Source organism: Oreochromis aureus, linkage group 2 (genome assembly GCF_013358895.1).
Source record: "Oreochromis aureus strain Israel breed Guangdong linkage group 2, ZZ_aureus, whole genome shotgun sequence".
Classification (NCBI taxonomy): Eukaryota; Metazoa; Chordata; class Actinopteri; order Cichliformes; family Cichlidae; genus Oreochromis; species Oreochromis aureus.
In genome coordinates this window covers 210,544-235,237 of record NC_052943.1, presented here as the reverse complement: position 1 = coordinate 235,237, position 24,694 = coordinate 210,544, and the positions used below count along the sequence as shown (strand labels likewise).

At 43.4% G+C, this 24,694-nt stretch overlaps 1 protein-coding gene across 1 annotated transcript; it reads right to left on the bottom strand.

The window, feature by feature from the left end:
- Positions 1-6,307: 6,307 nt before the first annotated feature.
- On the bottom strand, positions 6,308-24,575 carry rnf130 (ring finger protein 130). Its single transcript, XM_031759221.2, has 9 exons — positions 24,036-24,575; positions 23,604-23,900; positions 19,648-19,839; positions 17,187-17,437; positions 16,407-16,478; positions 15,862-15,938; positions 15,603-15,699; positions 8,052-8,238; positions 6,308-7,822 (listed from the first exon to the last, which is right to left on the bottom strand). The coding sequence occupies exons 2-9, from the start codon at positions 23,869-23,871 to the stop codon at positions 7,710-7,712; spliced, it is 1,257 nt and encodes a 418-aa protein (XP_031615081.1). The 5' UTR covers positions 23,872-23,900; positions 24,036-24,575; the 3' UTR covers positions 6,308-7,709.
- Between the last annotated feature and the right edge of the window lie 119 nt (positions 24,576-24,694).

The following is a 24,694-nucleotide window of genomic DNA, read 5'->3' as shown; positions in this document are numbered from 1 at the left end:
AATGCCACCTCTTTCCTATCGGTGGAAAAATGCACCATGTCAACCAATTTTTAAAAAAGTCAACACGTGGGATTTGGTTGTTTAGGAAGAGGGGAGAGTTTTTAGAGTGACGGCAACGGCAGCGAGACAGAGCGAGCGAGTGAGAGAGAGAGAGAGAGAGTTTTTAGATGTGGGAGATTTGTGACGTTTAGTGTGGAGTGTACAGTTAGTGTGTTGTGTTGTCTTGTGCTGTTCTGTTGTGTAGTCGTTTTGTTTTGTGTGTCAGTGAGGGCACTAATGAATGTCACTGAGGCACATTTGCAACTTAAACACTGTCACTAAGTAGAAAACCAGCGGAGTGATACACCTCCTGTTGTCAGGCCTGCAGGTTTATCCCTGTGCTGCTCTCCTCTGTCTTTTGGTGGACAAACTTTTTTTTTACTGGCACACATCATTTGTGGGGCATCTTATTGCAACACCTGATTGTTCTCTCATTTTAGTTTTAGTAATATTTTTAAATGGTTGTACAAAATGAAAAAAACGGCAGGTGTATTGGCTGCATTTTTAGATAAATAGTTGTATATGTTTACAAAATGTACATTTTATATTTGCATTTCAAGTTATAAAAATTTACTCAACATGTCTGTGGGTTTTTTTACAGTAAAAAGATACTACTAGGATTTTAAGTTCTTTGTGTGATTTCAGATCAGTAATACTAATGCAGTATGTCAGTGACAAAAAAAAACTAAATTCAGTTGAGCTGAAAAGAATGAAACCAAACAAGGCAAAGGGAAAAAAATAAAATGAAACAATTTGAGGGTGAAATACAAACGTAAACTCAAAAGGAGTCAAAAATGGCCGGTTGTATTTCAGACCTCAGTGGGTTAATCCAACAAATCATGAAAAATTAGGTTTAAATTTTTGTTCATGACAGTGCAGATTTCTGACATTTTGTGTAATTTAAGCATCAAACAATCTGATTGTTTTCTAACAAAAAACAGTGTGAAAGTTAAGTTAGACTTGTGTTTGTAAATGAACCACCCCATGTTGTGTAACTTTCTGGGTTTTATACTCATTGGGCTACATATTTATTTATTATACAGGCTGTACAGTACATAAGATCAAAACTCACGTTTTATGTAACTAAAGTGTTTAATTATGTGGGCTTGTCAATGGAAAATTGTACTTAGTAGTCAGTATAAGCTTTTAATGATATAAGTTTGCATATGATAGAATACTGTATGTTGACCTTTTGATGACTTAGACTGTTGTCCACTACAAGACTGTTTTATAAATTCTTTCTCACAGCGATAATAGCTGAACAAGCAGGAAGAGGAGAGCTGGACACTTTTATCTGCGCTCCTTAACAAAAAGAGGGGCTGCGTCCTTCTGAATCTCACAACACACACACATACACCTGAACCACTCTTATCTTCACTCCCTACGCACTAACATTCCTCTGCCTATGAATAGACGTATTCACTGTAGTATTGCTTTGTATATAAATAAAGACCAGAGCGGTAACAGGGTGCGCATCACAGGGCCCCCACTCTGGTGTGAGCGTTCTGTGATCGCCCTTGTATACAAGTGAAAACCACAGCGTCTGTGTGTTTCTACCCTTAGACTCTCAGCTGAAGAAGTGTCTTTAGAATAAATCTCTTGACAGGGCTACAGACAATAATTAAGTTATAGACTATATTTATATGAAAAACGTGTATACTTACTGCATTTGAATCATTTTAACCATATGTAACCACCTGCATATGTGTTTGAAAAAAAAAGCCTTGATTTTGCCACCCCATTTGATTTCTTTGCCACCCTCTTGCCACCCTAAGAAAATTTCTCTAGATCCACCCCTGCTTGGTCATCTTACATAAACTTGATCCAATTTTTTTGAGTTCTGGGAACAAATGAGCTTGTACAGAGTACTCAAAATAAATAAGTTGTCCTAACTTAGTCATTTATAGCTAAGCTTTACTCAATTTTTTTGAGGCAACGAGTTTCCTCAATTTTTTTGAGTTCTGGGAACTAATTAGATTTTACAGTGTACGTAATAATACTCCTGTGTGCTTTAGACTACAGTGTGCGCTGTACACCTGCTTACTGGTTTTGTCGCATCAGTCTGTGTCTCTGAGTTCATTTGTTTTTCCCCTACAGCTCCGGACTGCCAAAAATGCGCGTGCTCTTAAATATCGATTCCTCCAATACCAGTCATTTATGTTCTAGAATTCATTCTCACATTAAAATATCGATATTTTAGTAATTTAGGGTACATTTGCAGTTTATCATTAACAGGAACACAGTGGAAAGAAACTATACCATTAGGATTGTCTAAATTCAAAGGAACTACTTCCTCTTCCACCTTTCATAGTCATGTGCGAAATACGGCTGTATAAATGTCTCGCAGCCCCTTGGCGTACGCACTCACAACAATGGCTGAGCGTATTTTACCTCCACGAACAGCTGAGACGTGGTTTGCGATACATGTGGCAAAAAGGTGAGGTGTTGTGGCCATACTTGCCAACCTTTAGACCTCAGAATTAGGGAGACATTCAAAAGTGCTGTTGGGGGGGGGGGGGTGATAAATACATTTTACAGTGTTTATTTATTGGATAAAATACGTTAAATGTCACCGTTATTATTGGCCGGCCCGGAAACAGCATGGGTGTCCAAATTCAGAGGCTGCTTTCACCTGAGGACCCGGCCTTCGCGGTCTAAAGAAAGCCGGGTAGTACGTCACGAGCTCCCTCGGTGTTGTGAAACTCAGCCGTCTGCTCCTTGCTATCTAAAATATAACAGGACACTGGCGTAAACTCTTAGACCGTCTCATACTTTGTTTAATCTGTTTGACGTTTATTCAGCTGTGTGAAAACCCCGGAGGAACCCTCCCGAGGGATTAATAAAGTTAAATTTAATTTAATCTAATCTAATAACGTAAATCTCAGCCAAACCGATTTACTCACACACAAATAAAACACTGAAAAAGCCAAACAATAACATTTTTAAGTTATCAAAGTGACTTATATATCATGTTTAACCCGAGTAGTGAAAGACCGCGGGGGTTTGAAAGCGATTTGTCGGTCGGCTCAGATATTTGACGTTTACACAGCTACACTCTCATCTGAAAACATGTTAAAAGGTTTTTTGCGACCCAAAAAAAGAAATAAGAGTAATATTAAAACTAAGTATCTGCCGCCATTGTTGGAAACTGGAATTGGCTGGGCCGTGCTATGAATTCTGCGATATGGTTTTTCAATTTTGTTGTCCGGGTGGAAATTCGGGAGAAATCCCGGGTGGCTCCGGGATTCTCCCGTAAAAATCGGGAGGGTTGGGATGTATGGTTGTGACAACATCACTAACCTTGTCAAACACCTCAGAGTAAATCATATCACAGAATATGACGAGCGTATGTTGAGGCGAACTGAAGAGGAGGACAGGGACAGGTGCTGCTAGGGGACAGATGTCTCTCACGGAGTCCTTTAGTGCTGCAGGCAGGCAAGGTGTTCAAATAGCACAACTTCAGTTTTTTTATTTCTATATGGTGAAGCCTGCATTATTAAGTGATAAGAACAAGTAATCTGATGTCCTGTAATCATTATGACGCTATAATTTGAGATACAATAAATAAAATACATTTTTGTACAAACTATCGGTATCGGATCAGTATCGTCGATACCACCCTGAATATTACTTGGTATCAGATCGGAAAGGAAATCAGTGGTATCGCACATCACTACTCGTAACCAGCGCGTTCTGCCGTCAAGGGCGATCATTGGTTAATGGTGATCATGTGACTGATGCAAGCCAGATCCTTTTATTTACCAAAACTGTTATTACTAGTTAAATGTTATTGTTGAGGGGCACAGACAGGACTCCGCACGCACACGCACACTTAAAAAAAAAATAATTAAAAATTTAAAAAAAAATTGCCTCAACAAAAGGGCACTGTGGGTGTCACGGTCCTGAGCCTGCCGACTCAGTGTTTTGTGTTTCCTTATGCTTTTGTTCATTCCGAGTATGTATTCTGTTGTGATTTGCCATTTGTTAGGTTTCTGTTCTTTGCCTGCCTGCCCCCACTTCTCTGTGTTCCCTCCGTCTGTCTATGGTGTCACACTGTCTGCTTGTGAATTTGTCTGTTTAGTTCAGTGTCTTGTCTGGTTCTGTGTCTGAGGTTCCTGTTTTATTGTGAAGGTCTCCGTCTGATGTGAGTGTGTTCAATTTACGTTTCCCCTGTCCCGTCAGCTCTGAGTTCTCCCAGCTGTGTTGCCCTCCTGTTTCTCATCCCCTGATTACTGGTGTGTGTATTTAAGCCCTGTGTGTTCTCCTGCTTGTTGCCGGTTCGTCTGTGTTCCACGGTGTCCTGTTCCTCATCTGCGTCTCTCTGCCTCTCACCCCGTTCGTATGTTCTCTGGTTTGTTATTTAGTTTTCCCAGTTTAGGTTGTTCTGTTAACTCTCTTCCCTCACTGCCTGTTTTTTGCAACTCCACCATTTGTAAATAAACGTCACTCGAATCATCAGTCACTGCCTGCATTTTGGGTCCTCTTTTTCCTCCAACACCATACGGCTCGCCTCGGCAGCCGTGACAGTGGGCACCCATCAGGAAAGGGGCGGGTGCTCAAGCCCCTCCCCCTGCACGTGCCTGCACCTCTCCTTCCTGTGCCCCCAGTCTACAACCCCCTCAGACGCAGCGTCTGGCCTGAAAATGCTCTCTCCAAACTACAGGACTGCTTCACACAGACAGACTGGGACATATTTGAACACCAGGACCTAGAAAGTTTCACAGGATCAGTACTGGACTATATCAAGTTCTGTATTGCAAATGTGACTGTGGACAAACCAAAAACCCTGGATGACCAGTGAGGTCCGCACACTCCTCAAAGCCCCCAATGCCGCCTTCTGGTCAGGTGACAGAGCTCTGTACAGGGCTGCTTGAGCTGACCTGAAAAGGGGAATTAAAAAAGCCAAGTCAGACCACAAAAGAAACAGAGTCCCAGCTGTCCAGCAACAACACACGGGAGGTGTGGCAGGGAGTACAAGACATCATAAACTACAGAGGCTGTGAAAACAGAAAACCTGAGTGTGCAGCTGGCAGACGAAATAAACAGCTCCTTCGCCCGCTTTGAAATGCAACAGCAGCACTCATCTGCTCGGCAGCTGCACTAAGGCGGACAGAGCGAGGCTTCAGAGTGTAGTCAAGGCAGCACAAAAGATAATTTCTTTGATCACCCGTAAACTTATTGTGAACGGTGATATAAAAAAGTGCATGATATTTTAGGTCACTGAAACTATCAGGCCTACAGTCCATAGATAAATCTTTCATGGCTGATTGTTCATATGCTTCTACATCCACACTGAAGCGTTTTCATTCTGTGTATCACAGTGCATTATGATTCCTCACAGCTGACTCGTGTCTTCTTCATTGTGTCTCACATGAAGAAGTGGGACGGTGCTCCTTAGCAAATCAAAGACAGCAGCTCTATTTCCAGGCTCAGCTGCACAGACTGCCTGCTTTGACTGTTTTTAAAGCAGAATACTTACAATCAGGTTACAGGACACTTTAACATTAGCTTGTTTTTCACACTGAACTGGGGAAAGCTTTCCTGCCTATAAATTGAAGGTGCTACAAAACAACATTAACCTCCTAAGACCCGAACTCTTCCATGGCATGCATTTTTAATTTCTCTTTGATATTTGGGCATATTGGGACCCGATGAATGTAAAAACAAAGAATTACCAGATTTTTTTTTTTTACCTAATTTTTGTTTCTAAGAAAAATGAGAGCCACATATGAGAATATTCGTTTAAAATTTCGATAGAACAGTAGCAGTATAATGTCCTCGTAAGTGGATATCAGGCGCTTGTAGAGTAAAATTGAGTATTTTGGTCTAAATAACCCAAAATGTGATGTCCACATATGTGGACGCCAAGTCCTAGGAGGTTAAGCTGTTTTCACTGGAACATCTTAAAGGGTTATATTTGTCTGCAACTATTCTTGCATGTCTTTTTAACGTGTGATCACGTCCTTTCATTATGTAGCTGTCTGTGTACATTTTCATATGTTTTTAGAACTCACCTGTTTAAATTGTATAAAGGCAATATTAGGGACATGGCCTCATTGAGTGACAGGTGGATGGTTCACCTCCGCTAATTTTAGGCCCCAAACCGGACATCTGGACCGTGTTTGTGCTGTTGGAGCATTTTTAATGACATTATCTGACCAATAACACGGCTCTTTTTATATACACCCTGTCTCTGATGTAGATTACTCTCTTTGGCAGGTTCTTCAGGTTGGTTCAGTTGGTCATAAAGAAACAGAAACTTTGCATGTTGAAGACACTTAAATGACATTTAATGCTGAGGCAGTACAGACACAGTGAACGAAAAGCGCCACGTCCTTCTTCATCACCACCACCATGAAACAAAGACACAAAGACAGAGAGACAGGTAGCAGCTGAGCGTCCTGCAGGACTTCAGGTCACTTCAGAGATAATACTGATCGATCACTCAGGTTACAGATTGTATTATGCTGTTTATATACTGATTATTATTATTGTTAGAATAACAGAATGAGTAGTTCAGAAGCTGTTTAACACACATTAATGGAGCAGTCCCTCACTTCAGGACCCCCAGTCTTTACTGCACAGACATGTTAGCAACGATCAGCATCTGTTAGTATTAGTTAGCAGCTCAGCAGCCTGGTTAATGTTTATCAGGATGACTGATGTACCCGTATTAATAGTGACTAAACAGTATGTGCATCACATTATAGTTGAAAATAATGAAAACCTCCTAATCTAACATCTCAGAGGTGTTCAGTGCCCACGTTAGTTTTAGTCTGTCGCGGTCAGCAGGCTAGCAGTTTCCCCTCGGCTTCAGCCTCTGTGCTAAGCTATGCTAACATCATAGGTTGGATTTAATTAAATTCCTCGTCTTTACCCATCTCTGAGACGGGAACGTGAGGTTTCTGAAAATGCTGCGTTGTTCTTTAAATCTGAGGTCAGAAGACCCAGAACGGCTTCCTGAGAAACGCCACACCCACTGGGAGGTTTCCTGAAGTGGTGGATCGGTCCTTTAATATAACATCTCTTGATCTACAGACAAACTGGATTATTATTAAATTTCTTTTCTTTAATTATTTTTTGCTACAGGGAGTTAATAGTTAACACTATTAAAGTCCATGTGATTGTTTAGGGTCCAGGTCTAGTGTTCAGGTCCAGATCCGGGTCCAGAATTTTGTCTGGCTCTTGTTCTGTCCAGGGACACAGAGGACTATAGATCTCATTCAGCATTTACAAACAAGAAAAAGTTGTGGTCCAGGTCTTTACAGGGTTCAGGAGCCTGTTAATGATGTCACCATCAGTCAGCCGGGGCTATGCCTGAACACAGAGACATGGACAGGAAGTCTGGGTTCAGGTGCTCTGGTTCAGTTCAGGCTGATGTGTTTGCTTCCACGTCTTCTAGTTTCCCTCTACTAGGAGAAAACAAACAAACACAACAATCTCTAATTCAAGAGTGGGATCCAGACCAGGATCGAGACCCAGATTCAGACCCGGATGTGTTCAGTTTGTAGAAAATCTGGTAGAATAAACGATGGTTAAAGATCAGAGTCAACCCCCCCCCCGAAACAGGAAACACTATATCAAAATTTCCTGTGTCCATAAAAGGTCCTCCATCTCTCAGCAGCTGGACTGGTGCTGTTGCTGGAGGGCAGTAACCATGACAACCAGCCTCAGGACTTGTTGTCATCGTAGAGGTCGAGCGAAGCCTGTATATCCGGAAGCTCCATCTCACAGACGACGCTGCGAGGAGACATGGAGTTCCTGCTGAAGAAGCGACCGCCGCCTGGAAGGACAGAAGAACGTCCATCAGAGTTAATTCACTCAGCAGCAGATGCAGACGCATAACTCCTTACTTTTCAGTTTTACTTTGGTTGCTGGACAACGTTGCTCAGTTGCACTGTAAACTTGTTGCTCTACATCAACATGAAGTTGTCTTTTACTTGCCTACAACATTTATTTGCAGTGACAGTGAATTGCAGATGTTGTCTTTACTCTGTTGTCATGTCACTTACTGGTCACGGCGATAGTGATATCGGCAGGTGTTCTGGGCGTGGCCTCAGAGTGGGTGGGGCTAAGTGGCTCCAGGCTGATGGATGGCTGGTTGCTGTCACTAAGGAGTGACCTCTGGTTGCCAGGTGCCTGACTGGCACCGAGACGATCCACATCCAACACAACGCTGTCCACACAGGGAACACTGGTCTGAGGACAGACAGAGGCAGTCACCCCCAGGTATAATTCAGACACACCTGATGTCTTATAGATGGAAATTTTCTTCTTCAGAAACACTGCGTTGCATCATTGATGCAGCCTGCACTTTTATATCCAGGGCTTAACAAAGGGAAAAGTTCTGTGCCTAAATATATATTTAAGCAAGAATATTTAATATAATTGATCAAACTAAAACAGACAAATGCATGAATTCCAGTGTTCTACCATCCATCCATGCATCGTCTCCTTCTTTACACTTGAGATACTTAACAAGTTATTATTGGCAGTGCAAACCAAAGTCTTGCTACGGTTGTACAGGGACTGAGTGGCCTGTAATAACAAGCCGGATACCCCAAATTCCTGAAACAACATCACAGAGCGTCGCAAGAGATGCAGTCAAACGCATTCTCAAAGCCCACAAAACACACATGGGCTGGTTGGAAAAGCTATTGTACACTCTCAAATATCCCTAAAAGGATAAAAAAAAAAAAACAAAAAAAACAAAACCATGTTGATCTTCTTCAATCCAAATGTCATTACGACTCTTTTGACTTCCTGTGGAGGCTGACGAGTGGGATAAATAAACGTGCACATATGCAGTTTGTCCCATTTCAGTTAGAGAAAGCCTTACTGGTGTTTTGCAGTTTTATTGGACAAAGCATCACAACTTTGATGCTCTTAAAAGCAATGTGCTTTTTAAAATAAAAATATTTACGTTTGCTCATGAATACAGCTTTACTGTAAATGTGAACATATTTGTCAGCTTACAAAGATGAATTTAGAGTTTTTGATGAGACAGTAGGTGAAGTAACGCTGTGTGCAGACAGCAGATTGCTACAGTCTGAATATTGGTTCCAAGATTAAACGCAGTGAATCACACGAACTTAATCGATGCAAAGCAGGAATGGAAAACTGAACCTTTGCTAGCAAAGCTGCAGCTTCACATGGAGCAGTCTGGACCAGCTTTGTCTTTTCTCAAAAGAACAACAGGTTGTTCTCAGAGTTTATCAAAGAGCGTTCGGTGGACTCTGTCATGCTAAAAAGAAGCATTTTAGATCGTGCCTTTTCAGGCGGACTGATGGACTGAGGACACTGCAGGAGATCTGGAGCTTCAGCTGAAAAACAAAGCGGATGTTAGCTCTGGACGAGAGCTGCGAAGTCTGTGACGCAGCTAGGGATGGGTATCGAAACCTGGTTCTTGTCGAGAACTGTTTCCCACTGTTTCAATTCCTTGGAATTGTTTGCCATTTTTGCAAACGATTCCCTTATCGATTCCAGTTGCCCCGAAAGACGTCACCACGTTGCGGAGCGTCATTTACCTGGCAGGGCGCCTAAGCGGCTCAAACGCTCAAAAGTTTGGTTATACTTTACGAGAACGGATGACAACAGGGCAACTTGCAATACTTACAAAGTAGATATTTCATTTAAGGGAGGAAACACTACGAATATGCAAAAGCATTTGCTCACAAAACACGCGATGACCTTAAATGAATGTCGTGTTTTTAATTCCGCTCCGGACTCGTGAATCTCAACCCAGCAGCAGCGGTAACGTTTGCACGTCCTCTCCCGTTAATGGGGCAGGTAAATAATCAGCTAACAGTGCATATTATGTTAGCGCGATCTGCCTTATTACAAAACCTGCCATTACTGTGCATTTAGGTGACCATGATGAGAGAGACAGAGTCTGGCTGGCAGTTCTCGCTGCAGTCTACCGGTAGTTTGTGGTCAAAGGCTTGCACCCATTTGCCCGATTTTCGGTAAGTGAATGTGTTTAATTGTAGGCAGGGACATTACTGGATATTCTTCTGTAATTGCTACAGAATAATTTATGTTATACTTTGTTATTGCTACAGAAGAATATTTATTTTATTATTAGTGTGAATGCTTGAAAAGCATTCACAGTATTGTTGTTGTAATTGTGTGGATGCCCTAAAAGGGCTTCCACACTATTGAGTTCCTGTTTTAAACTTCTTCAAGTTGCTGCCCTGTTTTTCGGCACTTAACTACTCCCTCAGTTTTCAGCCGATTTTCTCCGTTCAAACTCTAAACTGTTCTGCTATTTCTGCTAATTCGCTATATCTTTTGGTGTTTATTACTATTATACTTTTAAAATATTACACTTTTTGTGTCCCATTGAAATGAATGGAAAACTTCCAAAATTCTGCTAAAACTTGCTTGTCTTTGAAACTTAACTACTTCCTCATGCTTTCACCTAGAAACTCCATTCAAACTTTAAAATGTTCTCAGATTATTGGGCTATTCCTGTCTGATTCAGCTTTTTCAGATCTTCTACCGTTTTAATCTTATCTCTCTTTAAGTTTTCAGTTGCAAAATTGTGATTTTTCAGAAAATACATGCGTTGCTATGGTTGCTATGCAATTAAGTCAGAGTGAGTGCTGGTCCGTTCTGAATTTTCTCTTCATGTCTAAACAACTTCTTGCTACTCGCTCAATTTCCACTCAACCCCACAAAATTATACATCAAAACGTAGGTATTTTTGCTGGCTTTCAGACAATGTCACTATCTTTATTGTGAGATTTAGCGTTTTTTCGCAATTTGCCTCGGAGTGACACATGGTCTGACAACTCCCCATTCAAAGTCTATGGGGAGGTTTTGAAATTCAGAGCTGAAATTCTGTAACGGGAGGCATTTTCAAATCGCCATATCTCCTTAATAAAGCAAAGTTAGGACATGAGGCTTGTGCCAATATATCTTCAGACACTGCTGACACTCACAGTGGAAGCAGTTTTTACAATTATCTTACCGTTGAGCAATGAATTACGTTTGTTTGAGGGGTGGAAATCTGTCCTCCTCTCAGTTTTCAAACTCCGAAAATGAAGCCGTTTCTTCTCTCGTCATATCTCCGCGACTGAGTTACAAAGAGCAATGAAAATCGCAGTCAAAGTACACCAAAGTCCGCTGATTCACCCAGTACAAGAATTATGCTGCTAGCCCTCCTAGTTTTTGAGTTACACGACGTTTTGTAACTCCAAAAAACGGCGCTTTTCGCCTCTCACCGCGATCTATTTCTGATTGCTGATGTCTTTGTTTTTCAGCCGCCTGCCCCCTTTCCAGGTGGCGCAATCAGTAATGACACGACTCTGCAGCTCAAAGGTCGTGGGTTCAATCCCACCTTGGTCAACATTTTTTTTTCACTACAAATTTATACACTATCACAGACCTGTAATTTATATTGCTAATTTTTTTCACTACAAATGAGTAGTGCAAAAACATACTATGTCTGCAACATCACAGTATATCTGTTATGTTATAGTATTACTACTAAATCACAGTATTTCTGCCAATTCAAGGAGGCTGACTGTTACTAAGTGCATCAGTGTACATAGGTCATCTGTTGTGTTGGAGTGCCCTCTTGTGGCGCCTTTTGGGTAGTGCCCTAGTAAACGTGAACACTGCAAAGAAGTGGTATCAGACTGGTTTGTAGTGGAGGAATTTGTTGCCAGTTTCTTTCATCTTTAATCCGTATTCATGTTGTAATGTAGTAACTTTTGTGGCACAAATACCACAATATGGCAGAAATACTATGTTTTGGCACAAATACTTTGATTTGGTATACTTTAGCTTCTTCACCCATTTTCAGCAAAATTTTCATTTTTTTCACCCCTTTTCAGCACAAATTCCAGCTTTTTTGGCAGTTTTCAGAAAAAAAACCTCTTTTCAGCAGAAACTCTGCTGATTCACCTCTTTTCAGCGCAACGTTCTGCATCTTTGCCTCTTTTCTGCAGAAATTCTGCTGATTCACCTCTTTTCTGCAAAGTTTTCATTCTTTTCGCCTCTTATCAGCACAATTCTCAGCAGCTTCTGATAATTTCAGCAGAATTGTCAGTCTATCCACCTCTTCTTTGTGAGAATGAGTTTGGCTCAGTGAGATGAGTAGCTGCCTTGAGACCAGGAGGGCCAGGTTCAAATCCTGCTCATGGCAAAATTTCTTTTCACCACTTTTCAGCAAAAATTTCTCCGTCTTTACCCCTTTTCAGAAGAATCTTTGGCTTTTCACCACTTTTCAGCAAAAATTTGTGCTTCTTCACCTGTTTTCAGCAGAATTTTCAGTTCTTCACCACCATACAATTTTTTGCAACTTTCCATCTTTTTCAGCTATTTTCAGCAGACAGCTTCGGCATTAAGGCATCCACACAGCATTTTCGCAGGAAATGCAAATTTTTCTAGTTAGTGTGAATGCTTGTAAAAGCATTCACAGTATTGTTGTTGTAATCTTTATTATTATATATTCCGTACGTTTTTTGGCATCTAACTCCTTCAAAACCGTTCAACTTAGAAAAACCATTCAAACACCGTTAGATTCCTCTTCTTTTGGACATGACTGCTTCTACTTTTCTCATTTTTAACATTTATATTTTTAAAATTTTTCAACTTTATTTAAAAAAAAAATTATAATGTATTTCAATGGAGAGACCCTTCAAATTCTCATTCAACTTACTCCTCTTTAAACTGTATCTACTTCCACATACATTGACATAGAGGCACCATTCAAACATTAAAACGAAGACAAGACATTCAACTATTCAACTTGTATTTATCTTTTCAATATCTATTATACTTTTTCTTCAGTTCCAGTTTAAGTTTCATGATGTTTTTTCATCCGTTTCAGAGTTTATAATGGGTGTGTATGGGACGGAATGTTGGGGCTAGAGTGAGACAGCTCAAATGCTAGAGTGGAAGCAGGTTGAAAATTAATCTTAAAATCTTTTTTGAAAACTGCTGCTGTGTGCACAGCGTTTGCTCTACAGGTATGGTGTTACCCTCAAAACGTAGCCATCGCAGTCCTCTTTCATCCAATGTGGTTATTATTGTAATAGGTGTTATGGTTCTTTCATAAATGTCACCAATGCACAGCCTCCTCCCTCCAACTCTTCCATAGACTCTAATGTTAAAATGGCTCAGAAGGTTCGTTTGAAAATCAGAAGAGCATGGTGGCTTTCCACTGTCACCACGTCCATATAATAAACTCCACAGGCATGAAAACTGAGAATTTGGTAGACTGGACATTGCTGCCGCTCACGGTGAAAGAATTTTGTCAATACGACGTGTACTTTTCATTTGGGAACGATTTGTTTGGGGCTGACGTTTCTGTTCATTTTAAGCAGCAAAATTGAGGTGCATGTCTGTGTGCGTGTGTATGGAGCCATTGGGTGCAGTCACTATAGCAACCAGGCTCACACCTGCCTGCCTAACGAGCTCTGTCTCTCACTGTGCCAAGATTCATCTTAAACACTTCTCTTTCAACTGCTGCTGTGTCCACAGTGTTTGCTCTACAGCCATCATTTTACCCTCAAAACGTCGCCATCGTTCTTCTCTTTCCAACACAGTGTCTTTCAAAGCTCAGACATTTAAACTTTTTAAACTCTGTGGATCCAAGTGGCGGGATCACATTTTAGTCATTCAGTGATCCAAAGAATATGAACTTTTAATATTTATTCAGATGTTTTCTGACTCTAAATTTTCTTTTCTCATTACTTAGGTTTTTCTAATTTACATTTAAAACATGTTCAGCTATTTTCCAACTTCTTCTTTGTGCACTTCAGCTTTTAGCAGTTTAGCACTTTTGTTTTCAGGTTAAAAATTCAGGGTTTTTTTTTTTATCTCATTCAACATTTTTAACTTAAATTCAGCAATTAGTTCATTTCAGTGCATACATTCAAATTCAAGCATTCACACTGCAGTTTCTTCAGAAAATGCACTTTCTAGTTTTACGTTTACAGTCTTTTTCCCTGGGGACCCTGTGACACCCCATTGAAGAGCCGTAGGCTGTGGATCTCTTAAGATCTCACTGTTGGGTTTGTAAGGCCATGTTACTCCTAAATTTCTATCTTGTTCAAAGAGAAGATATAAAGCAAAGTTCTAAGCTAATCGACCTTAGTGTTCTCCTTTTTTAAAAAGAATCGATAAAGAATCTGTTACGGTTCTGGGTCCGTTGGACCCAGTATTTTGAGTTTATTATATTTTGGTTTACTTTTGCATTATGGATTGTTCTTTGTTTCTCTGGCACTTTGTGTTTCAGTTATCTTGGTGTTTTTGGATTGTTTTCTCATTTTGTGTTGATGGTGATGATGATTATTGTTATTGGAGTTCCATGTTTCTGTTTATTGGTATTTAGGATTTGTGTTCTCATGTTTTGTGTGGGGTTAGTTCCATGTGTCATTTTCTGTCTGTCTCTGTGTCAGGTCTGCGTCTTGGTGTAGTGTTCTCGTTTCCTGTTTTATTGTGAAGGTCCACGTCTCATGTGAGTGTGTTCAGTTTTACCCCTGTCTCGTCTTGTTGATTATTCCCAGCTGTGTTCCCCACCTGTGTGTAATCTCCCTGTGTTTCTCTGAGTGTATTTAAGTTGTGTCTTCTGTGTTTGTAGTTGCTGGTCCGTCTGTGTATCCACCCTGCTTCATTCGTGTGTTCTCCCTGCCGTCACCATCATGTACCGTTGTCTGCCCTGCTTCATGTTTGAGTTCTGGTTCATATTCAGTAGTTTAGTTGTTTCCAGTATAGTTTAGTGTGATCTCTGTTTGCCGTTTTTTCACTTGTGCTTCGTGCTCAATAAACCACCTTCACACTTCCACGACTGCCTGCGATTGGATCCTTCCTTACCTTTTCCACACGGCTCTTCTCACTCGCCGTGACAGAATCGAATCGTTAAACAGAATTGAAAATGGAATCGGAATCGTGAAAATCTTATCAATACCCATCCCTAGATGCAGCCCAGGTGAGGGATAACCAAAGAGCTCAAGACTGTGAGGAGCTGGCAGCAATGCACTCAGTGAAAGGACTGCAGGGAGGAACGTGATCATGCAGGTGTGTTTGTACAGTCGGCCATGCTGATGACTGGTGCTGTTTTTATTTTTGTCCACACGTCAGGAGACATGCTCAAGAGACATTAACTCTCTTTGGAGAAAAACGTTCTCAGTGATGAAACAGTGACGATCACCCGTCTGCTATCCTTCACATTTCCACCTCAGACATTGTCAAGTCATTAAACTACAAGCAAAACGTGGATAAAGTTAAAAGTCTTTAACATTTAGTAGAAAAATGCACATATTGTTGTCGTTTTTGGAGATATTGATTAAATAGTGAGGAAATGTTGGTCTCTTTACCTACCTCATATTTCTGTTACCTCACTGTAAAATCTACCCTATCAGCAGAAAGACATCAAAATAATACCGAGTTCAGCTGAGACCATCTGCAACAGACCCAGTTTCTCACGTTAGCCAAGCCTGGTGTACGGTGAGGGCACGTCAACCTCGTGTGAACGCTGGTTTGGATTACAACACATTTGGGTGTCTCTGTCTTTGTGTGTCAAACATGCCCATGTGTCAGCGAGGACTCACTGTGATGCCAAGAGCTTTCAGGATGTTCAGTTTGCACATGGGACAGGTGCAGTGCTCCTTCAGCCAGGGGTCCACACACGCTTTATGAAAGACGTGTCTGCAAAGACACAGGCGTGTTATCAAAAAACATCACGCAACATGTTATCAGCACAACATTAGACATAGCAGACAGAACGAGGAAGAGTTCATAAAACACTTTTAATTACAGAGCCAGACTGGTCTGAGGCTGGAGAGCCTGCAGCAACAAGGTCAGACTCACTTGCAGGGCAGGATTCGAACCACATCGTTTAGCTGGTACACTTCAATGCACACCGCACAGTGGTTTGACTCTGTGTCCTACACACACACACACACACACACACACACACACACAGGAAACAGGTCAGAGCTTTGCTGTGATGTCGTCTCTGCTGGTTTTGATAGTGGCTCACAGTTAGAAGTCTTTCTGATTTATGTTTCTCCTCTGAACAACATCATTGCTGTTTGATCTGAACGTCAGCAACACGTTAACCAAACGGCTGTGAGGAAACCAGATGTTCACATGCTGCATTCAAAGAACGAGGATGTGAAGGATCCGGACGCTGAGCTCATCGTGTATGAACGAGTGAGGTGGAAACTTCATCTGAGCAAAAACCTTTTTCAGACAGTTCTGCTCCAGCAGCTCTCTCTCCACATGTTACAGCTCTGCAGATGCCGTCACTCGCTGCCTGAAAGCTCACGTAAATTTAACCTTCTGGGTTTCGGAGCCTCATTCACGGGTCCTACATTGCATGTGAAGGAGAAACAGACAGCACATGAGCTCACCTTGTCTCCTTTTTTCACCGTCCTCGTCTTCAGCTTTCCGATGGCTTTCTTCGCTGCATCTCCAAGACGATGCTGACAGAGTGAGAGGGCAGAGTGTTAGAGTCACAAACATTTCCAGGATTTCGGTTTTGATTCTTTGTAAAATGAGTTCCGATTCGAGTCACACGACTAAACAAACTGATCTTCATCTTTACCAAGTCAGTCAGTGAACCTCTGAGCTAATGTGTTCTTCTGAAGCTACCTGGACTCAGTGCCTGCTCTTCTACAGAAAGGGTGAGGCACACCATGAAGGAAACTGCTGGTTTCCGAACAAACACGGCTCGGGTTTGAAAACACCAACACAGCAGGCAGAGCCATGTTTGGAGGTGGAAAACGAATCAAACTATATGAACAAAAGTCCCAGGAGAACATCGGGGGAGCAGAACATGAGAAGAGGGGCGGTCGGCTGGTACAGAAATACAGTAAAGGAAGAAAGTTAACCCCTCAGAGGGCTGATTGATTGGTCCTCGCAGGAAATACTGATGAGGTGAAGGAAGGATCTCAAAGTGACAACAGGAAGTGTCTGAAGGACGTTTCAATAGCTGGACTGAGTGAGATCAGGGCGATCGATCGCTGAAGAGCCCGACAGACTGTTTATCAGACCGTGTTTCTCTCTCTGCTCAGGAGCAGAAATCCTGGAAGCTCAGAGTCTTCACAGGAGGAGGAGGACAACACTCACATCAGCGGATATCACAGACTCGGGTACCTGAATGCAGCATCAGCCCGTGGCTAACGTGTTACCTGGCTGCGGTCGCGAGTGCTCGTGTAGCGGATCTTCTGGATGAAGTGAAAGATGAGCCAAGCTGACGAGATGATCATGAGGATGATGAAGGAGATGGAGACGAAGACCAGCGAGCCTCGGTTGATGTTCTTGGTGGGCCCGCGCTGACCGACGACCATGGAGACCAGAACCGTCATGTTCCGCTCAAGGTGGGCCAGAATCTCTTTACCGTACGCCTCTGTGATCATCACCGCCACGATGTCACCCGTGCCTGCAAACAGAATCAGAAACAGGGTGGCAGCAGGGACGAGGACGTCCATGTTAACAGTCATACAGTAAAGTGTACTGGGTGTACTGGCTTTAATGGGTCGACCACATGTTACAGGTTTAAAAGTGTTTACAAAAACAAAAGCATGTGTATCATGAGCGCTTAACCACAGCAGTTACTCTGGTGACGGTCTCTGCTCAGGCGCTTCACATCATTTAAACGTGGCGTTGCAGTTCTTCTGTTAAAAACTGCTCGATGTTCGTTAAACCCAGACTCCAGGTCAGATTATCGAATCAGCCCAACATAACACTGTGAACCCTGATCTCAGACCAGCTGAAATCTGAGCTCATACAGAGCTCATACAAAAGAGCAGGATGTTCAGAAGGCAGCACGCGTCACGCCAATCAGCTCGGTGCACACGTGACCAGCACGGTTGGCTCTTATTTATTTTTAAACCACCCAACAATCGAGATAAACAATCTGTTCTTAACATGGAGTACTTCCTGTTTGTGTTTTCTGAAACTCTAATTGGACGTTAGCTTTGTAATTTGTTTCTTTGTCTATTGATCTCTTTGTGCTGATGTTGTTCCCCATCATCACCCGCTCTGTCCCACACACAGAGTGTGAGGTCACAGTGACCTCAGCCTCGAATGACACGTTGATCTATATTTAGACTGAACATCGACTCCCCCCCCCCGCAGTCGTCACTTACCTGAACATTTCTGAGGGACGATGCTGCAGCACAAACCAGCGTCAGACTTTAATGAACAGAAACACTCTGATGTGAGTCCATCCTGTGATCAATAAATCAATACGCTAGGATCAGTGACCCCAGCACGCCATCACATCGTGGTGCACGAGCTTCAGCTATGAACTCAAACAGCAGAAATTTTGTTTCACCGATATCGCTGTAGGCGCCCTGACACTTGGACACCAGAGTCCTTGTTGCTGCCATGGAGTCTTTTTTACACGCAGATGTGGCCGCGCACTGATGAGGGTGCGGAGGGCTACGCTAACACCAACCAGCTGCAGAAAAGTGAAGCCAACACTGCAGCACCAAAGCCTGCAGTTCCTCTAACGTCCACCAGAGGGCCCACCAATGAGTCGTTAAAACTTTGCCGCTCTTTTGGTCTCTGTAGCCAAAAGTACTGCGATTCTGTACTGAAGTACAAGTACTGGTGTTACAAAATACTCTGATAAAAGTTGAAGTCAAAGTGAAAGTGTACGAGCTCTGTACTCAAATACTTTTACTTTGCCTGCACGCCTGGCTCAGGGGTAACAGTGGGATCAGCTGCAGTGGCTCAGCGTGGGGAAAAAAATCACAGCTCACAATAATCATGTCCAGGCTGTGACCAGCTGACCTGCTGGTGCTGCTCTTTGTGGATGTACACAACTGAACAGGATGTAACCCAATGCTCCCAGTCCCCACACCAACAGTACACAGTTTATACAAAGTTAACATGAAGGTGGGATTTAATGAATGAATCTAAGCATCGTCAGCCTAGTTTCATCTCTGCTAAAACTCATGTAAGCTAACTCTGATCACCACAGCCACTGTGCGCCGTCCAACACGGAGCTTTACTGTAAATTCACCAACTAAGCCGTTTATCATTCACCAAACTGCAGAGTTTCATGCAGCCTCTGACTCACACGTCAGCTCAGTTTGTTTTGCAGGACATAAGACAGAAATAAACATCCCATCACACAGAGCTGTAAGTGAGCATCCTTCCCTTTAACTCTAAGCTCTCTTCTTCCTCTTCTGTCTTTCTTCTCTGAGTGAAGCTAGCTCTCCCTGTGAAATCTGCAGCTGCAACACATTATGAGTCAAACTGCACACAAACAGTTTGTGTGCTGATGTTTGTTGATGTGATAGAAACGTTTAGTATGAAGGAAGTAGAAGTCAAAAGTTATCTGAAAAATAAATACTCAAGTAAAGCACAGATATGCAGAAGTACAGTGAGGAGTATGAATACTTTGATACTTCCCTGCTCTGTCTGCAGCTATTCCAGTTTAACAAAGCTAGCTAGCTTTAGCTCATAGCTCTGCACACACTCGTCCAAATGTGGAGGTCCTTCACAAACCAGAGGGTGGAGAATACATCCATCTTTGCAGTGTGTAGCTAACACTCAGGTAAACGTTTCACCTGTTCTGATGAGTAATGTGCTTGTGTGAACCGCTTGTCTCTGATTGGCTCGTGCGGCGAGCGCACTGACCTTCGTGTCCCATCTTGACGGTGTATTCTGGGGAGTTGTTGTAGATGAGGACGGCCGTGGCGTTGTACGCAGCTGCCTTCAAGATCTTCTCCTTAAAGGTGCAGTTACCTCTCTGCATCAGCGCCACCCAGTGGACGCTGCGGGGCGGGACCAGGAAGTGAGTGTTTGGGTCGCATCCCTGCCGGTCGACCACTGAGGAGAGGAAACCAAAGTCAGTTTAATGAAGTGTAACTAAAACGACTCAGAGGTGAGCTGCTCAACATTTGATCAATAACTCGTCTTTAATCGAGTGAATTTTCCCAGATCAAACAATGATGATCAATAAAAACACTGAGACTTCAGATTAATCAATACATAAACAATAATAACAATAACAGCTGACCAGACTTTACACACATCGACAGACAAGAAGATGACATTTTGTAACACTTATACTACCTCATTGATTTTAACAGAACCAAGGAGATGTGCAGCAGCTGTACCGTGAACTCAGCTCAGGTTTCACTTACAGATGCTCCAACATGCTTTTCTCTGTGTTATTGCCTTTATTGTAGAACGGCTGCATTCAGCTGCTGCTGCGGTTTGAGCTGGAAAAACACTGAACTCAGTTATTTTACTTTGTTACACGTCTGATTGATCACAGTTATAGTGACATGAAGCTGGGCGCACAGGTCTGTGTGTGTGTGTGAGTCTGTGTGTGTGTTAGAGCTCCATCCAGCAGCTGCAGTGTCCTTGGACCATCTGACTGTAATCTGACACTTTGGAGCAGAGACTCTCCGACCTTCAGCAGCCAGAAAACCTCTGCAGTGTCTCACACACACACACACACACACACACACAATCCACTTCATCAGCTGCTTCCTAGTGTTCATGGGAGCAGCTGATGGAGTGGATGGTGTGTGTATTTGTAGTTTTTGTTGACAGTGGATGTTGGTGTGTGTGTGTGTGTGTGTGTGTGTGTGTGTGTGTGTGTGTGTGTGTGTGTGTGTGTGTCGCTGAATTTGGCTGATTACTCTGACGGCAAAGAAAACCACAAATCAGCTTCTCTTAAACTCACAACTTTTTCTGAAACAAAGAGATGATCAGAGTAACTTCCAGGATCCTCCATCAGTGGGTTAGGCCAGACATCCACCTTTTCTCTTTTTCTCCTGAACAGCTTTGATGCGTTGCTCATACCGAGGCTCTGAGCTACCTTTAGATTTGGCCTCTTTTCCTGTGTTCAGCTGAATGAGGGTGTTTTTAATTGCTTCCTGTCAGTGTGGACAAGCAGCACCTGAAAACTCCTCACCGGACTTCAAGCCCACACGGCCTTCAGAGGAAGCTGTTGTACTTCTGATATCTGCATTTTGGTGGTGACAGGTGGGGGTAGGGACATACACTGTAGGGCTGGGCCATATCATACCATTCACGGTAATTCCAGTATAATGTTAGGCAATGATAAGAAAATGAAATATCGCGATAGAATATGGGTAAAACGCGCATGCGCAGCGCCTTTGTTTTCATACGCACATGGCAGAAAAAGCATGGCGGCGATGGAGAATGAGAAGGGTGAAAGCGGATCGTTGAGTGAAACGGATGAACCAGAATTTGTTTGTAAAAATGCTGCAACTTCAGTGGTGCGTTACTGGTTTGGCTTTTGTCCATCAGATACACACCCAAACACAGTTTTTGGTAGAGCATGCAAGCGGGCCGTTGTTATTACCAAACCGATTTAATGTGGTACACGGCGCTCAAAAATTTGTCAAAAATGTTTCAGTACGACTTTGCTAAGCTACGAAGCCGCACCACTCGATGGATTGTCGGAGCATTATGGCTACCGTAGGCAGGAGCCTCGCGGAGTGATACGTACTGTGATTCAATACAATATCACCGTACTGTGTGTGTATAACCTCTTTTTAACTTGTGTGGATATTATACATGGTTATGCTCAGGATATGTCGGACAAATTCCACTGGAAATGCCTTTTGGTTCAACTGTCAGTGAGGAATTTGCACTGTTACATTTTTATATAACTTTAATGCACATAAAAAACAGCTGCTTGTTTAAGTAAAAATAAATGGATGGGGGTTTTTGCACTAATAAAGTTGTGGAGTTGATATATAAATTTTCAAATATATATCATGATAAATACTTTTAGCCATATCGCCCTGCCCTAATACACTGGCAGGTAACTAAACAGGTACACCTTCACACCCAGCTCTGTCTGCGCCACTTCAGACCAGTACAGCATCCACATTACACCACATTACTCCTTCTGTCAATCTCCTGTTCCCCTGTAGTGACCAAACTCCTTGAGCCAGGAACCCCTGCCAAACTCAGAGTCTGCCCTCCACCTTTGTGGCTGAGAACCAAGTGCACTTACAGTCCGCCTTAAGAAGCTGAATGTTAGCCTTCTTTATCCAAATGTGTGCCTGGGATCATCGTCCTATTGGAACACCCAACTGTGTCCAAGCTTCAACCGTGTAGCTGTTGATGAGAATATTGAGGTGTTCCTCCTGTACCTCAACCACTGACAGCCCAGACAATGAAGCTACCACCACCATGCCTCACAGTCGTACAGAGTCTTTACGCTTGAAATCCTCACCTTTACTCCTGCTCCCGTTTGACCATCAAACTTTTCTCCAGAAGCCGTTTGGCTTGTCCATGTGCGCAGCAGGAAATCTGAGTCGACCTTGAAGGTGCCGATTTGGGAGCGGGCACGTCTCTGTGTCAGTCCATGGAGATGGAAAACTAGCTCCACTGTGGGCAGTGATCCTGGTGTTCCAGCAGTTTCCAGTTCATGTCAGGTTTGAGCCTGGGTGGTTCCTGAACATCATGACCAGTTTACTGACTCTGCAGTTCTCCTTCTTACATCTTCAGTGAGTTCCTTGAACTTTCCCATCAGTCAGTCCAATGACTGCTGCATAGACAAACTACCAGCTGTGATCATCAATGATCACTAATGAGAAGTTAACAGATGTTGTCAAGTTTAAAAGTCACGCTGGAACTTTCAGCACCACCTATTAAATATTTAAGTAAGTGTAGATTTATATTTGAGCCTGTGTGGATGAAAGATAGTCCAAAATGTGTGCTGTACAATTATTCCACCCTGGAGGCAGAACACCCACAGACTCATGTCCACAATGAATGGATGAACTTCTGATAACAGCCAGCTACAAAACACAGCTTGTGTTCGATCAGCTGGTCCTCCCATTCGGTCAAAGAACCTGATTTAAATCATATTTTTAGTTGAATCTATAAAAAATAACAGAGAGCTCAGAGATGATCTGGACCTTCAGCCAGTCGTCTACTGTTCACTGAAGCCTCATCAGAAATGTCTCAGTGATGGACGGCTGTCAGGAAGACGTTCTTCATGAAGGGAAACGGGAAGATGACAAGAACTGGACTGAAGATCAGAGGAACAGGTCTGCTGGACAGATGGATCCACATCATGGTCAGTGTGTACGAGGAGGTCAGGACGCGGTCCGACTGTCTGCAGCCACCTGTGAGGCACGGTGGAGGTCATGGTTTCAGCTGCAGGTCAGTCAGTGGTGTTGGTGATCTTTGATAAACTCATGAATTATGAAAAGTGCCATGAACAGTATCGGTCATGGATGGGCCTCCCCAGAGCCTGGAGCTCAGTATCACTGAAGCAGTGTGGGGTCATCCTGACAGAGGACACAACAAGGCAGAAACATCCAAAGAAGAGCTTTGAATGTCCTTGAAGAACCTGGAGAACTGTTCCTGAAGAACCTGCTCAGAGAGCTGAAGGATGAAGCTGCTCACACCAAATATTCACTTTCAAACTCGTTACAAAAGTACATTCAGTTTTTGGCTCATTTACTGTGTGTCCATCTATATTCCTACAAAACATAACCAAATGAGGGCTGACTCTGACTAGAAGTATGTGGACACTTCCACTCAGTCAGCATTCATTTTACTGACACTACAGGTGACAGGTGTGTGTGCTCAGATACCTCCGTGATGCGGTGCAGGTGCGACGATCACACCCCTGGTGTCGACCTTGGGGGAGTTCTGTCCATACTTCCCGTCATCGCTGCTAATCACATGGATGGCGTTTCCTCGCCCGTCCAGCACCGTCGCATTCACTGTAGCGCTCACCGACTCCTCCACCACCATGTTTGTGTCAGAGCGCCCTGCTGACACAGAGCGAGCCTGCACCGGGACCAGGACCAGGACCAGGACCTGGACCAGGACCGGCGGGAGGGGGAGACGGGTCCGCATCCTCACAGCGTCTCCTGGTCACATCCAAACTGTGAGAAAGAGAAACAAAGTTTATGAGCCTGACAGCAGCAACGGCTCGGGAGCTTCCTCTGCTTTAGGAAACAGGAAGTTCTGGGCACTGTGGATTTATCATTTATCACCGTGAACGAGACGGGGGCTCTCACCTGTCACTGAGAGTCTGTCCTCCAGATGTTGGTCTCTTTGTTTACATTAATCCTCCCGATGCCGTTTCCTGGTTGGCTCTCCAGAGGATGATCTGTTATTCCTCTTTTGTCCTCCAGATGATCCTTTGTCTCCAGATGTGATCTCGTGTCCGTTAATCCCTGGGTTCAGGCTGGAAGGTGCAGCTCAGACATCTGGAAGGTCGGAGCATCAGCAGCAGGCCAACATCTGGTGTTTGCGTCCCGGAGCCTCGCGCTGGTTGGAGCCCGGATGGTAGCTCGGAGGTCGGGGGAGAATAGCTCGTTTTCAGCGGACTGCAGCCGCCTGCGGTTCCGTTAACAGTGACTGAGCCTCCGCTGTCTGCCGCCAGGTGCAGGCAGACACACCGGCGGGCTCCCGCTGACCGCGCTCCCCCGGAGGTTCGGTGAAATGCTCGTGAGAGGATTTGGCTCGTGCTCGGTGTTTTTTCCGGTTTGCCGCCGGTGAAAGCTGCGCGCTGCGGAGGATTGAGCCCCGTCTCCGTCTCTCCGATCAGCGGGAACTGCGCAGGCGCACACTGAGGGGCCCGGGCTTCATGTTTTGTAGCTGAGATTTGGATCAGCTGTCGCGATACCTGCAGAGAGGCGGAGCTAATAGTAACAACGACGACGATCGCTTATTG